This window comes from Leuciscus leuciscus (genome assembly GCF_965113295.1).
Source record: "Leuciscus leuciscus genome assembly, chromosome: 2".
In the NCBI taxonomy this organism is placed as follows: Eukaryota; Metazoa; Chordata; class Actinopteri; order Cypriniformes; family Leuciscidae; genus Leuciscus; species Leuciscus leuciscus.
Genome location: NC_138726.1, coordinates 341,164 through 355,412, shown reverse-complemented (window position 1 = coordinate 355,412; position 14,249 = coordinate 341,164). Strand labels below are relative to the sequence as shown.

The 14,249-nt window shown below is 35.6% G+C and overlaps 1 protein-coding gene across 2 annotated transcripts in view; it reads right to left on the bottom strand.

Annotated features, from left to right (window-relative positions):
• The window catches only part of dctn6 (dynactin subunit 6), a 15,174-nt gene extending 1,867 nt beyond the window's left edge, over positions 1-13,307 (bottom strand). Inside the window, exons 1-3 of one of the 2 annotated variants that reach the window (XM_082158581.1) lie at positions 13,181-13,307; positions 12,023-12,087; positions 5,631-5,736 (exon numbers count right to left, since the gene is read on the bottom strand). In XM_082158581.1, the coding sequence (XP_082014707.1) occupies positions 5,631-5,736; positions 12,023-12,087; positions 13,181-13,218 (209 nt within the window). In that variant the 5' untranslated portion in view covers positions 13,219-13,307. Of the gene's footprint in view, positions 1-5,630; positions 5,767-10,709; positions 10,726-12,022; positions 12,088-13,180 lie in introns of those variants that run through there. The other variant, XM_082158582.1, reaches the window with a different exon arrangement.
• Positions 13,308-14,249: the final 942 nt, after the last annotated feature.

The window sequence follows — 14,249 nt, the reverse complement described above, 5'->3', positions numbered from 1 at the left end:
TCATATGGTCAGACCAAGGTCTTGTGGTCATACCGAGGTCATGTGGTTATGTGGTCATACCGAGTTATGTGGTCAGACCGAGGTCATGTGGTCAGACCGTGGTCATGTGGTCAGACCGAGGTCATGTGGTTATGTGGTCAGACCGAGGTCATGTGGTCAGACCGAGGTCATGAAGTTATGTGGTCAGACCGAGGTCATGTGGTCAGACCGAGGTCATGTGGTTATGTGGTCAGACCGAGGTCATGTGGTTAGACCGAGGTCATGTGGTCAGACCGAGGTCATGTGGTTATGTGGTCAGACCGAGGTCATGTGGTTAGACCGAGGTCATGTGGTTATGTGGTCAGACCGAGGTCATGTGGTTAGACCGAGGTCATGTGGTCAGACCGAGGTCATGATCAAGTAGGCTAATCGTATTTAATGGAAACTTATTTGTACCGTTAGTAACGTGAGGCAAAAGAAGTTAGAATGAAGGATAAACCGAAATTCACGGCATTTCAACACAACTTCTGCTCATGTATTGCACTGGATACGTACGCAGTGGATACGTGGTGATCGTTTTAAACATTGTAAGCAAGCAGACAGTAATCAATCATAATTATGTTGTCCCATAAGTTTATTAACATCGTACACATGCGCGTTTATTAACATCATATATTAACATCATATATATGCGCGTTTATTAACATCGTACACATGCGCGTTTATTAACATCATATATTAACATTGTATATATGCGCGTTTATTAACATCGTTTATTTACATTGTATACATGCACGTTTATTAACATCGTACACATGCACGTTTATTAACATTGAATATTAACATCGTATACATGCGTGTTTATTAACATCGTATACATGCGCGTTTATTAACATCATATATTAACATTGTATATATGCGCGTTTATTAACATCGTTTATTTACATTGTATACATGCACGTTTATTAACATTGTATACATGCGTGTTTATTAACATCGTATACATGCACGTTTATTAACATCGTACACATGCGCGTTTATTAACATTGAATATTAACATCGTATACATGCGTGTTTATCAACATCGTATACATGCGCGTTTATTAACATCGTATACATGCGCGTTTATTAACATCGTATACATGCGTTTATTAACATCGTATACATGCGCGTTTATTAACATCGTATACATGCGTGTTTATTAACATCATAAACATGCACGTTTATTAACATCGTATACATGCGCGTTTATTAACATCGTATACATGCGCGTTTATTAACATCGTATACATGCGCGTTTATTAACATCGTATACATGCGCGTTTATTAACATCATATATTAACATTGTATATATGCGCGTTTATTAACATCGTTTATTTACATTATATACATGCACGTTTATTAACATTGTATGTATGCGTGTTTATTAACATTGTATACATGCGTTTATTAACATCGTATACATGCGTGTTTATTAACATCGTAAACATGCACGTTTATTAACATCGTATACATGCGCGTTTATTAACATCGTATACATGCGCGTTTATTAACATCGTATACATGCGTGTTTATTAACATCATATATTAACATTGTATATATGTGCGTTTATTAACATCGTAAACATGCACGTTTATTAACATCGTATACATGCGTGTTTATTAACATCGTAAACATGCACGTTTATTAACATCGTATACATGCGCGTTTATTAACATCGTATACATGCGCGTTTATTAACATCGTATACATGCGCGTTTATTAACATCGTATACATGCGCGTTTATTAACATCGTATACATGCGCATTTATTAACATCATATAGGCCTATTAACATTGTATATGCGCGTTTATTAACATCATATATTAACATTGTATATATGCGCGTTTATTAACATCGTTTATTTACATTGTATACATGCACGTTTATTAACATTGTATACATGCGTGTTTATTAACATTGTATACATGCGTGTTTATTAACATCGTATACATGCGCGTTTATTAACATCGTATACATGCGCGTTTATTAACATCGTATACATGCGCGTTTATTAACATCGTATACATGCGTGTTTATTAACATCATAAACATGCACGTTTATTAACATCGTATACATGCGCGTTTATTAACATCGTATACATGCGCGTTTATTAACATCGTATACATGTGCGTTTATTAACATCGTATACATGCGCGTTTATTAACATCATATATTAACATTGTATATATGCGCGTTTATTAACATCGTTTATTTACATTATATACATGCACGTTTATTAACATTGTATGTATGCGTGTTTATTAACATTGTATACATGCGTTTATTAACATCGTATACATGCGTGTTTATTAACATCGTAAACATGCACGTTTATTAACATCGTATACATGCGCGTTTATTAACATCGTATACATGCGCGTTTATTAACATCGTATACATGCGTGTTTATTAACATCATATATTAACATTGTATATATGTGCGTTTATTAACATCGTAAACATGCACGTTTATTAACATCGTATACATGCGTGTTTATTAACATCGTAAACATGCACGTTTATTAACATCGTATACATGCGCGTTTATTAACATCGTATACATGCGCGTTTATTAACATCGTATACATGCGCGTTTATTAACATCGTATACATGCGCGTTTATTAACATCGTATACATGCGCGTTTATTAACATCATATAGGCCTATTAACATTGTATATGCGCGTTTATTAACATCATATATTAACATTGTATATATGCGCGTTTATTAACATCGTTTATTTACATTGTATACATGCACGTTTATTAACATTGTATACATGCGTGTTTATTAACATTGTATACATGCGTGTTTATTAACATCGTATACATGCGCGTTTATTAACATCGTATACATGCGCGTTTATTAACATCGTATACATGCGTGTTTATTACCATCGTATACATGCACGTTTATTAACATCGTAAACATGCACGTTTATTAACATCGTATACATGCGCGTTTATTAACATCATAAACATGCACGTTTATTAACATCGTATACATGCGTGTTTATTAACATCGTAAACATGCACGTTTATTAACATCGTATACATGCGCGTTTATTAACATCGTATACATGCGCGTTTATTAACATCGTATACGTGCGCGTTTATTAACATCGTATACATGCGCGTTTATTAACATCATATATTAACATTGTATATATGCGCGTTTATTAACATCGTTTATTTACATTGTATACATGCACATTTATTAACATTGTATACAAGCGTGTTTATTAACATCGTATACATGCACGTTTATTAACATCGTACACATGCGCGTTTATTAACATTGAATATTAACATTGTATACATGTGTGTTTATTAACATCGTATACATGCGCGTTTATTAACATCGTATACATGCGCGTTTATTAACATCGTATATATGCGTGTTTATTAACATCGTAAACATGCACGTTTATTAACATCGTATACATGCGCGTTTATTAACATTGTATATTAACATCGTAAACATGCGTTTATTAACATTGTATACATGCGTGTTTATTAACATCGTATACATGCGCGTTTATTAACATTGAATATTAACATCGTATACATGCGTGTTTATTAACATCGTATACATGCGCGTTTATTAACATCATATATTAACATTGTATATATGCGCGTTTATTAACATCGTTTATTTACATTGTATACATGCACGTTTATTAACATTGTATACATGCGTGTTTATTAACATCGTATACATGCACGTTTATTAACATCGTACACATGCGCGTTTATTAACATTGAATATTAACATCGTATACATGCGTGTTTATCAACATCGTATACATGCGCGTTTATTAACATCGTATACATGCGCGTTTATTAACATCGTATACATGCGTGTTTATTAACATCGTACACAAGTGCGTTTATTAACATTGAATATTAACATCGTATACATGCGTGTTTATTAACATCGTATACATGCGCGTTTATTAACATCGTATACATGCGTTTATTAACATCATAAACATGCACATTTATTAACATCGTATACATGCGCGTTTATTAACATCGTTTACATGCGCGTTTATTAACATCGTATACATGTGCGTTTATTAACATCATAAACATGCACATTTATTAACATCGTATACATGCGCGTTTATTAACATCGTTTACATGCGCGTTTATTAACATCGTATACATGCGTGTTTATTAACATCATAAACATGCGCGTTTATTAACATCGTATACATGCGCGTTTATTAACATCGTATACATGCGCGTTTATTAACATCGTATACATGTGCGTTTATTAACATCGTATACATGCGCGTTTATTAACATCATATATTAACATTGTATATATGCGCGTTTATTAACATCGTTTATTTACATAGTATACATGCACGTTTATTAACATTGTATACATGCGTGTTTATTAACATTGTATGCGTTTATTAACATCGTATACATGCGCGTTTATTAACATCGTATACATGCGTGTTTATTAACATCGTAAACATGCACGTTTATTAACATCGTATACATGCGCGTTTATTAACATCGTATACATGCGCGTTTATTAACATCGTATACATGCGTGTTTATTAACATCATATATTAACATTGTATATATGTGCGTTTATTAACATCGTAAACATGCACGTTTATTAACATCGTATACATGCGTTTATTAACATCGTAAACATGCACGTTTATTAACATCGTATACATGCGCGTTTATTAACATCGTATACATGCGCGTTTATTAACATCGTATACATGCGCGTTTATTAACATCGTATACATGCGCGTTTATTAACATCATATATTAACATTGTATATGCGCGTTTATTAACATCATATATTAACATTGTATATATGCGCGTTTATTAACATCGTTTATTTACATTGTATACATGCACGTTTATTAACATTGTATACATGCGTGTTTATTAACATCGTATACATGCACGTTTATTAACATCGTACACATGCGCGTTTATTAACATTGAATATTAACATTGTATACATGCACGTTTATTAACATCGTATACATGTATGCGTGTTTATTAACATCGTATACATGCACGTTTATTAACATCGTATACATGCGTGTTTATTAACATCGTATACATGCGCGTTTATTAACATCGTATACATGCGCGTTTATTAACATCGTATACATGCGCGTTTATTAACATCGTAAACATGCGCGTTTATTAACATCGAATACATGCGCGTTTATTAACATCGTATACATGCGCGTTTATTAACAGCGTATACATGAGCGTTTATTAACATCGTATACATGCGCGTTTATTAACATCGTATACATGCGCGTTTATTAACATCGTATACATGCGCGTTTATTAATATCGTATACATGAGCGTTTATTAACATCGTATACATGCGCGTTTATTAACATCGTATACATGCGCGTTTATTAACATCGTATACATGCGCGTTTATTAACATCGTATACATGCGCGTTTATTAACATCGTATACATGCGCGTTTATTAACATCGTATACATGCGCGTTTATTAACATCGTATACATGCGCGTTTATTAACATCGTATACATGCACAGGGAGTTTCTGATTAGATCAGCAGAACTACAGCTCGAGTGATTCACCTGTTGATGATCAAAGCCTGTTCCTCGATCAGGTTCCCCTCTCCGATCACGATGGGTCCGGCCTCTGCGATGATCCGAGCCTTCGGGTGAACCACGGTCCGAGCTCCTGTAACACACACACACACACACACACACACACACACACATCAGGATATCAGGATATTACTGACCCTAACCACGGTCCGAGCTCCTGTAACACACACACACACACACACACACACACACATCAGGATATTACTGACCCTAACCACGGTCCGAGCTCCTGAAACACACACACACACACACACACACACACACACACACACACACACACACACACACACACACACACACACACACACACACATCGCATTGTTAGTAAGCATTGTTAGTAAGTGCTCCTGTTCTAGCTGTTGATGCTAGTGATGCTGGTGTTGGGGGTGTTTTATTCCAAGAGGATTCAGAGGGAGTTGAGCATCCTGTATGCTATTTTTCTAAGAAGTTTGACATGCATCAGAAGTATTATTCTACTATAGAGAAAGAGGCCTTGGCCCTTATTCTAGCTCTGGTTCATTTTGATGTTTATACCTCTTCTTGTCAGACCCTAGTGGTCTATACAGACCATAACCCTCTTGTTTTTCTCAGTAGGATGAAAAACTCCAACCCCCGGCTAATGCGATGGAGTTTATTTTTGCAGGGATTTAATTTGGACATCCAGCACATCCGTGGAAAGGACAATGTATTTGCAGATGCCCTGTCTAGGTCGTATATGGAGTCAGTTTAGTTTTGTGTTACTTTGTGTGACATTTAACTGAGCGGTTGCTTTAGAGTAACCTACTTATGGAAGGAGGTGTTATGTCCAAAGTTATTCTGTGCCCTGTTTTGCAGGTATCCTGGAAGCTCCTCCCATTATTTCCCTAATTACCTGGGTCTGCTGGTCAGCATTTAAAAGCCCTGTCTAGCTCCACCCATTCTCTCTCACACACTGCAGCCTGGAGCAGTAGCATGGATAGCAGCAGCCACCATTATTCTTTGTCTGTTTCATTTTGTTTGCAATAAACCTTATTTTGGTCATAATAGACGTTTGTGACTCCTCTATGTTGCCTCCCTTGAGCCAGGGTCGTAACACACACACACACACACACACATCAGAATACCCAGGTGAAAATAAAGTGTACTTGAGTGCACTAAAAAAACACTTAAATACAAGAAAGTACATTTGTAGTACATTCCTATTTTTTGTGCTAAAGAAAAGTTTAAAAATTATACACTATAAATACACTAATTAAAAGTATATTTTTACTTAAGTAGTACTTAAGTGTAATTGCAAAAGTATACTAAATAACATTGATATTTTAAATGTATTTTTAGTGCATAAGAAAAAAGATATACTATTGAAAAAATACACAGAAGTGTTTTATTAGTGTATTTCTTACAAGTACATTTTTAACACATTAAAAATAGTTCATTGTTAGTGCACTTTTAGATAGCTATTATAAGTTTAAATTAAATTGATTTTACTTAAAATATATTCAAAATGTAATAGTCAAAAATTTAATTTTCCCAAAAGTAGTATTTAAGTACACTTTATAAAAATAAACTAAATATTACTAATTCTTTAAATTAATTTTAAGTGTATAAGGTACTCCCAGGTGAAAAAGACATAGTATTAAATGTATTAAAAATATACTTGAAATACAAATAGTATAATACATTTGTATTACCAACATGCTTATTTGAAGTGCATAAAAAATACATTGAATTGTATTTTAATATATTTCTAAAAAGTATCCTAGAAATACATTGGTAATAAATATATGCTTAATTATACTTTAAATAAATATGCTAAACACAAGCATAATTTTAATATATTTCTAACAAATGCACTACAAGTACATTGGTAATAAATATATGATTAATTATACTTTCAATAAATATGCTAAACACAGGCATACTTTTAATATATTTCTAACAAATGCACTAAAGGTACATTGGTAATAAATATATGCTTAATTATACTTTTAAGAAATATGCTAAACACAAGCATACTTTTAATATATTTCTAAAAAAAAAAAGCACTACAAGTACATTGTTAATAAATATGCTTAGTTACATTTTTAAGAAATATGCTAACACAATCTACCATTTGTGTGAAGTTTTAGTGTATTTAAAGAAAACATACTTATGTTGCTCTTAATTAAAATACATTTGTGTAACTTGTGTAAGAACATAGCTAAATCTAAAATATTAAAATGGTTAATCTAAAATATAAAAAGCTTTTAATGTGTTTAAAGTACTTTAAACACTTAGGCCTACTGCAATATATTTGTAATATTTATGATTTTACCATTTTAATATTTTAGATTTTTTTGTATAATGTACCAACTTCTAATGTATTATAAACATTTGTCTACTATCATTAAGCATTGCAATAAGCACTTAAAATGAATGTTGTTCACTTTTACTTGTTTGTAGGCTACTTGTAAAGGGCTGTTGTCCATTACATGATGTTTTTATACTGAAATTCCCACATGGATATCAACATCATATTATTTTAAATGCATAATAGATACATTTTCCAAATATGTTTAAATGTTGTCCAAAAATATGTTGTACTTGTTTGAATTTGAAAAACGCTAATAACACACGTGACTAATCCTGATTGGTTCCAGCTGTTGAACGTCTGTGATTGGTTCTGGTGTAATTATGAGCTCACACCTCACTCAGAGCTTGCTGACGGCTGTGCGTTCATTGAATGTGATTATATTTCGGCGTCGCGTCGCGTGTAGTTAGGACACGGTGTAATAATTCAGAGATAGAAGTCTAAATTCAAACTAGAGCGATCGTGTTTCTTTAGAGGACTTGGAGGAAACCACGCGATATGGATTAGGTGAGTTTTTTTGCGATTAACCTTTTCAAACGTGAAGGTTTCATTAGTCTACGATATTTCAGTTTTTATTTCTAAGATTAACGGAATTCTTAAATGTTTTGCAACTAATGAGTGATCATGACAGTAGCCTATTTAGATTTTTTTTCTAACGTTAATAGAAAAAGTAACTGTTAGTGTTGTTTTTATTTTTTCCAAGTCGAATCTCGAAGAGATGAAGATACTGCTATCAGAAGTTACTGGTAAGTTTTAGTTGCTGTTTGCATAAATAAATAGCTCACTGTTTAGTTTTTGTCCTAGTTTTTTTCCAACATTTTTTCCTAGCTTCTTAGTCTAGTCTAATTTGTGTTCATTCATGTAAAAATCTATTTAATTGTTTTTTTGGGACAGCTGCAAGTCACTTGTCATGGCTTACAATATTTTGCACTACTTCTAATTTCCTTAACTCTTTGAAGAGTTTGAGAGTTTGTGTTTCTGCACATAACTTTTTTTTTTTTGCTCTCAAAGTCAAAGGGGGCTGACTAAAACAAGATTAGCATTTGTTGTACATTTTAATTATTATTCTTGTTGGCTGCGTATACTTTTTCAGTTAAACGGTTAGCCTAAATTGCCCTTTTTTGCTGTGATACAGTGACATAATGTAGACTTCACAGTTGTTCAAGAGCTATTTTATTAACTCCTTTTCTTAATTAACATGTTATATTAAATGTCTACTGTTAAAATATATGAACTAAGCATTACATGCTATGTTAAAGAATTCCATTTTTACTAGGTGAAAAAGACTTACTATTAAATGTAATAAATATGTACTTAAGTATGTTTTTAGTACAAAACAAATATACTTTAATGCATTTATAATACATTTAACAGTATGTCTTTTTCACCTTTTATGTACAACAGAGGGAAATGTCAAAACATTATACACTGTAAAAAAAAAAATTACATCCCCAAGTCAAAAATTTCTAGTGACTGATCACATCTAAATTTTTCAATTAGTCTGACGTATTATTTCTCATTGAGCCAATGTTAACAGACTATTGCAACAAGAATTGCACTTGGGCCAATTAAAAAATTTAGATGTGACCCGTCACTAGAAAATGTTGACTTGGAGAGGTTAGAATTTTTTTACAGTGTACTGTGTTGTAATAAAAAACGTCTAGGTTACGACCTCTGTTCCCTGAGAACAGGGAATGAGACACTGCATCGATGACGATATGGGGAACACCCTCCATGTAAACCGGTGTTTGAAAAGCTGTACAATCTCTGCAATAGAATTTGACTGGCGACAGCCTATGACACGACTAGTGCGACTCAGAAGAATTAAAGAGGCGCCTAGAGAACATTGTTCCCCAATAGCATCATCGAAGCAGTGCAAGTTCCCTTTTGATAGGGAACAGTTACTTTTTTAACAGAGGTTAATTTTGCTTTAATATAAAAATAAACTCATCTTTTTCCCCTTTCATAGACACTGTGATCAAACAATTTCCAACACGTCTGAGGTACGAGCACTGATTCGAAGGAAATGCAACAATAAGGCAAACTCAAAGACCAATCAGTAACAGTACTGTAACTGTTTGCAGCTATTAATGATTGCACTTTATTGACTAGTTAGGTTTATTGAAGTTAGTTTTTTTGTTGTTGTTTATAATACCTCTGCAGATCACTGTATTTTATGTTAATGTATTTTTTTTTACAGTTTACATATGCTGCTGTACTGATGTACACTGGGTAATACATTAAAGTTTACTAGCTTTCAAAGTGTGTGTTTTATACAATTCTTTTTTTAATGTGTGTTTTAATACACCATTAACATATTTAATTGTTTTATAAAGGTACTGTTCACAGTATTAAAACATATTTGAAATGATTTACTATATAAAAAAATGTGAGCAATACATAAATATGATTTGTATATATTATATATTCTTAAATTTTAAATAATTTAAGTGTATTTAAAATGCAATAAAGATGGGTTCAATTGTACTAAAAGGGGTAACAAAATAAATGAAAGCCTAAATAGTATGTTAAAAGCGTATTTTAGTTCATCTTCAGTGTGTCTCAAAATAGCACAGTTGAGTACACTAAGATGATCTTAAGTTTATATTAAGCAGTACTAAAGGTAAGCTTTTAGTATATTAAGTGCAAAATAAGGATTACTGACCCTAACCACGGTCCGAGCTCCTGAAACACACACACACACACACACACACACATCAGGATATCACTGACCCTAACCACGGTCCGAGCTCCTGTAACACACACACACACACACACACACACACACATCAGGATATCACTGACCCTAACCACGGTCCGAGCTCCTGTAACACACACACACACACACACACATCAGGATATCACTGACCCTAACCACGGTCCGAGCTCCTGTAACACACACACACACACACACACACACACACATCAGGATATCACTGACCCTAACCACGGTCCGAGCTCCTGTAACACACACACACACCGATGGTCACGTCTCCTCTGATGTCACTCTCCACACACACACTCACCGATGGTCACGTCTCCTCTGATGTCACTCTCCACACACAAACACACACACACACACACACACACACTCACCGATGGTCACGTCTCCTCTGATGTCACTCTCCACACACACACACACACACACACACACACACACACTCACCGATGGTCACGTCTCCTCTGATGTCACTCTCCACACACACACACACACACACACACACACACACCGATGGTCACGTCTCCTCTGATGTCACTCTCCACACACACACACACACACACACACACACACACACACACACTCACCGATGGTCACGTCTCCTCTGATGTCACTCTCCACACACACACACACACACACACACACTCACCGATGGTCACGTCTCCTCTGATGTCACTCTCCACACACACACACACACACACACACACACACCGATGGTCACGTCTCCTCTGATGTCACTCTCCACACACAAACACACACACACACACACACACTCACCGATGGTCACGTCTCCTCTGATGTCACTCTCCACACACACACACACACACACACACACACACACACACACTCACCGATGGTCACGTCTCCTCTGATGTCACTCTCCACACACACACACACACACACACACACACTCACCGATGGTCACGTCTCCTCTGATGTCACTCTCCACACACACACACACACACACACACACACACACACACACACACACACACACACACACACTCACCGATGGTCACGTCTCCTCTGATGTCACTCTCCACACACACACACACACACACACACTCACCGATGGTCACGTCTCCTCTGATGTCACTCTCCACACACACACACACACACACACACACACACTCACCGATGGTCACGTCTCCTCTGATGTCACTCTCCACACACACACTCACCGATGGTCACGTCTCCTCTGATGTCACTCTCCACACACAAACACACACACACACACACACACTCACCGATGGTCACGTCTCCTCTGATGTCACTCTCCACACACACACACACACACACACACACACTCACCGATGGTCACGTCTCCTCTGATGTCACTCTCCACACACACTACGGCTCCTGCTAAGATCTTCACACTGAAAACAGAATTGAAAACATCAGACTGATGATCTTAATGAAGGAATCAAGACACTTTTGACATGTCAATCATTTTAACCCATGATTCTGCTGTATAATAACCTGATGTCTGAATCCACGAGTTATTATAGTGACAGTAGGAGAACTGTGAGAGTTGTGTGATGACATATGGTTCTCTGACACTAGACTGATCAGGTGTTATCAGCGTCTCACTCCAGGAACTGAACAAATCACAAACTTCTGGATGATTCTTCAGGAATATGATTCGGTCTTCGGTTATTATATCACGGTTTATTATATCGCTGTTTAATCTGTGTTACAGACGAGCTTTACTAACACCAGCTGAGTCTGTGCTGGGAGAGGAATGAGAAGATCAAACACATCAGTCATATTTCTCAAATAATAATAATAATATTTCCTGATACACAGAGAGAGATATTAACCAGTTCAGAGGGTTAATTAATGTTTGACGAGTCGTGGGTCTCTTTAACTCATAAATCTCTTATTCACGAGAGAAGGAACTTAGGCTACTGTCCTGATTATCTGACAAATGGTACAGTATGAATGATAGCAGATCACTGTAACATCACGTGACCAGATCACTGTAACATCACGTGACCAGATCGCTGTAACATCACGTGACCACAGATGAAAGACCTTCTTCATTCGGGCTTGAAATTAAACTTACAAGTCAAAAGACAAATAACAAACTTGCACAGAAATCCTGCAGTTTGTGGCTTCTTTTTCCCTCTTAAAAGTAGCATGTTGTGTTTTTACTATCGATCATGAATAAACACAGTGATGATAAATCTGAAATGATTTTGAGATCTTTGGCTCCAACATTCCGATTTATCCTGATTATTAATACAACAATAAATGTAAATGAAACCGCCGCTGGTCTTTTCCTCTAGATTATTCATAATGCATGTTAATACCAATGACGTTGGGTGTGTCTGTTTAAATCTGGATGATTTTTTAATCTATTTTTAACCACACAGAGGTCTATATCGCATTATGGGCATAGTTGCAGTTACATTCGTGAGATTTAGTTCTTAAAAACAAGACAAATTGTTGAAGAAATATATATTTTACCTTTTCTGCCCGGTTTGTTTTGCATTTGGATCCGCCATCTTGACTCGCTCGATGACGTCAGTGCTCGACTGAGCCGCCTGTTAGCGATGACGCGTGTGATCGATCGATGATGTCTGTTCGGTATTACAGGCGCCCTAGGCAGTGTTCACTGAGCAGTGTTTACTTCACTTCACTTCACATCTGGAAAGAATGGAAAGAACCCATGAATCATGAGAACCAGTGATCAAGTGTCTGTGGGTTTTACACGATCTCTGATCAGATTTAGACGTTTTAATTAGACATTAGTAGGCCTATAATAAAAGGAACAATAGTAGTTTAATAGTCTTATTGGCCATTCATAGAACAAAACAAACCCTGACAATTGATAAAAGAACATATTTTCACATTTTATTAGATGATTAGATAATTGCATTTGAAAGAATTTGCAATATATTTGTAAAAGGTGTTTTTATGAATATTTGGCCCGGGTTTTGTTGCATTGACACAGTTCTGGCCACTAGGGGTCACTGTGGAGACGGTGTCGGACATCAAACGTGGTCATAACAGAGATCAGCAAACAGCAGAAGAAGGAGTTCAGGTGAACAGAGGCAGAGAAGATCGTAAACGCCAGAGCCATAGAGAGAGAGAGTTGCGACACTCTTTGATGTCGCCGCTATGGCTGTCACGTGGTTCATGTAAGCCCCAATAGTTCCAAAACGTACGCTGGCTGTCATGTTCTTCTATGGGACAGACAGCAGCGATTGCATTATTGAACGGTAAATATAAAATAAAACACACACCCAAGTACTTTTTCAGCTGTTATTGCATTATTGCATTTTGTTAATGTCAGTTTTGCATTTGGAGATAAGTTTTAGGCTATATTTTTGGAGGGAAAAGCTTAGTGTTCATGTTCGCATGGGTAGTAGCACTGGCTTTAGCGGCTCTAACTTAACTTTTCCATATCATTCATCTGATGATGGACGTCTCATGATATTTATTTTAGCACAACTGGGCTGTATTAGGCTATTGATTCCCGTGATTTTGCTTATAAATTTTGATTCAGCCATTAGCCTACCTTCGTGATCACGCA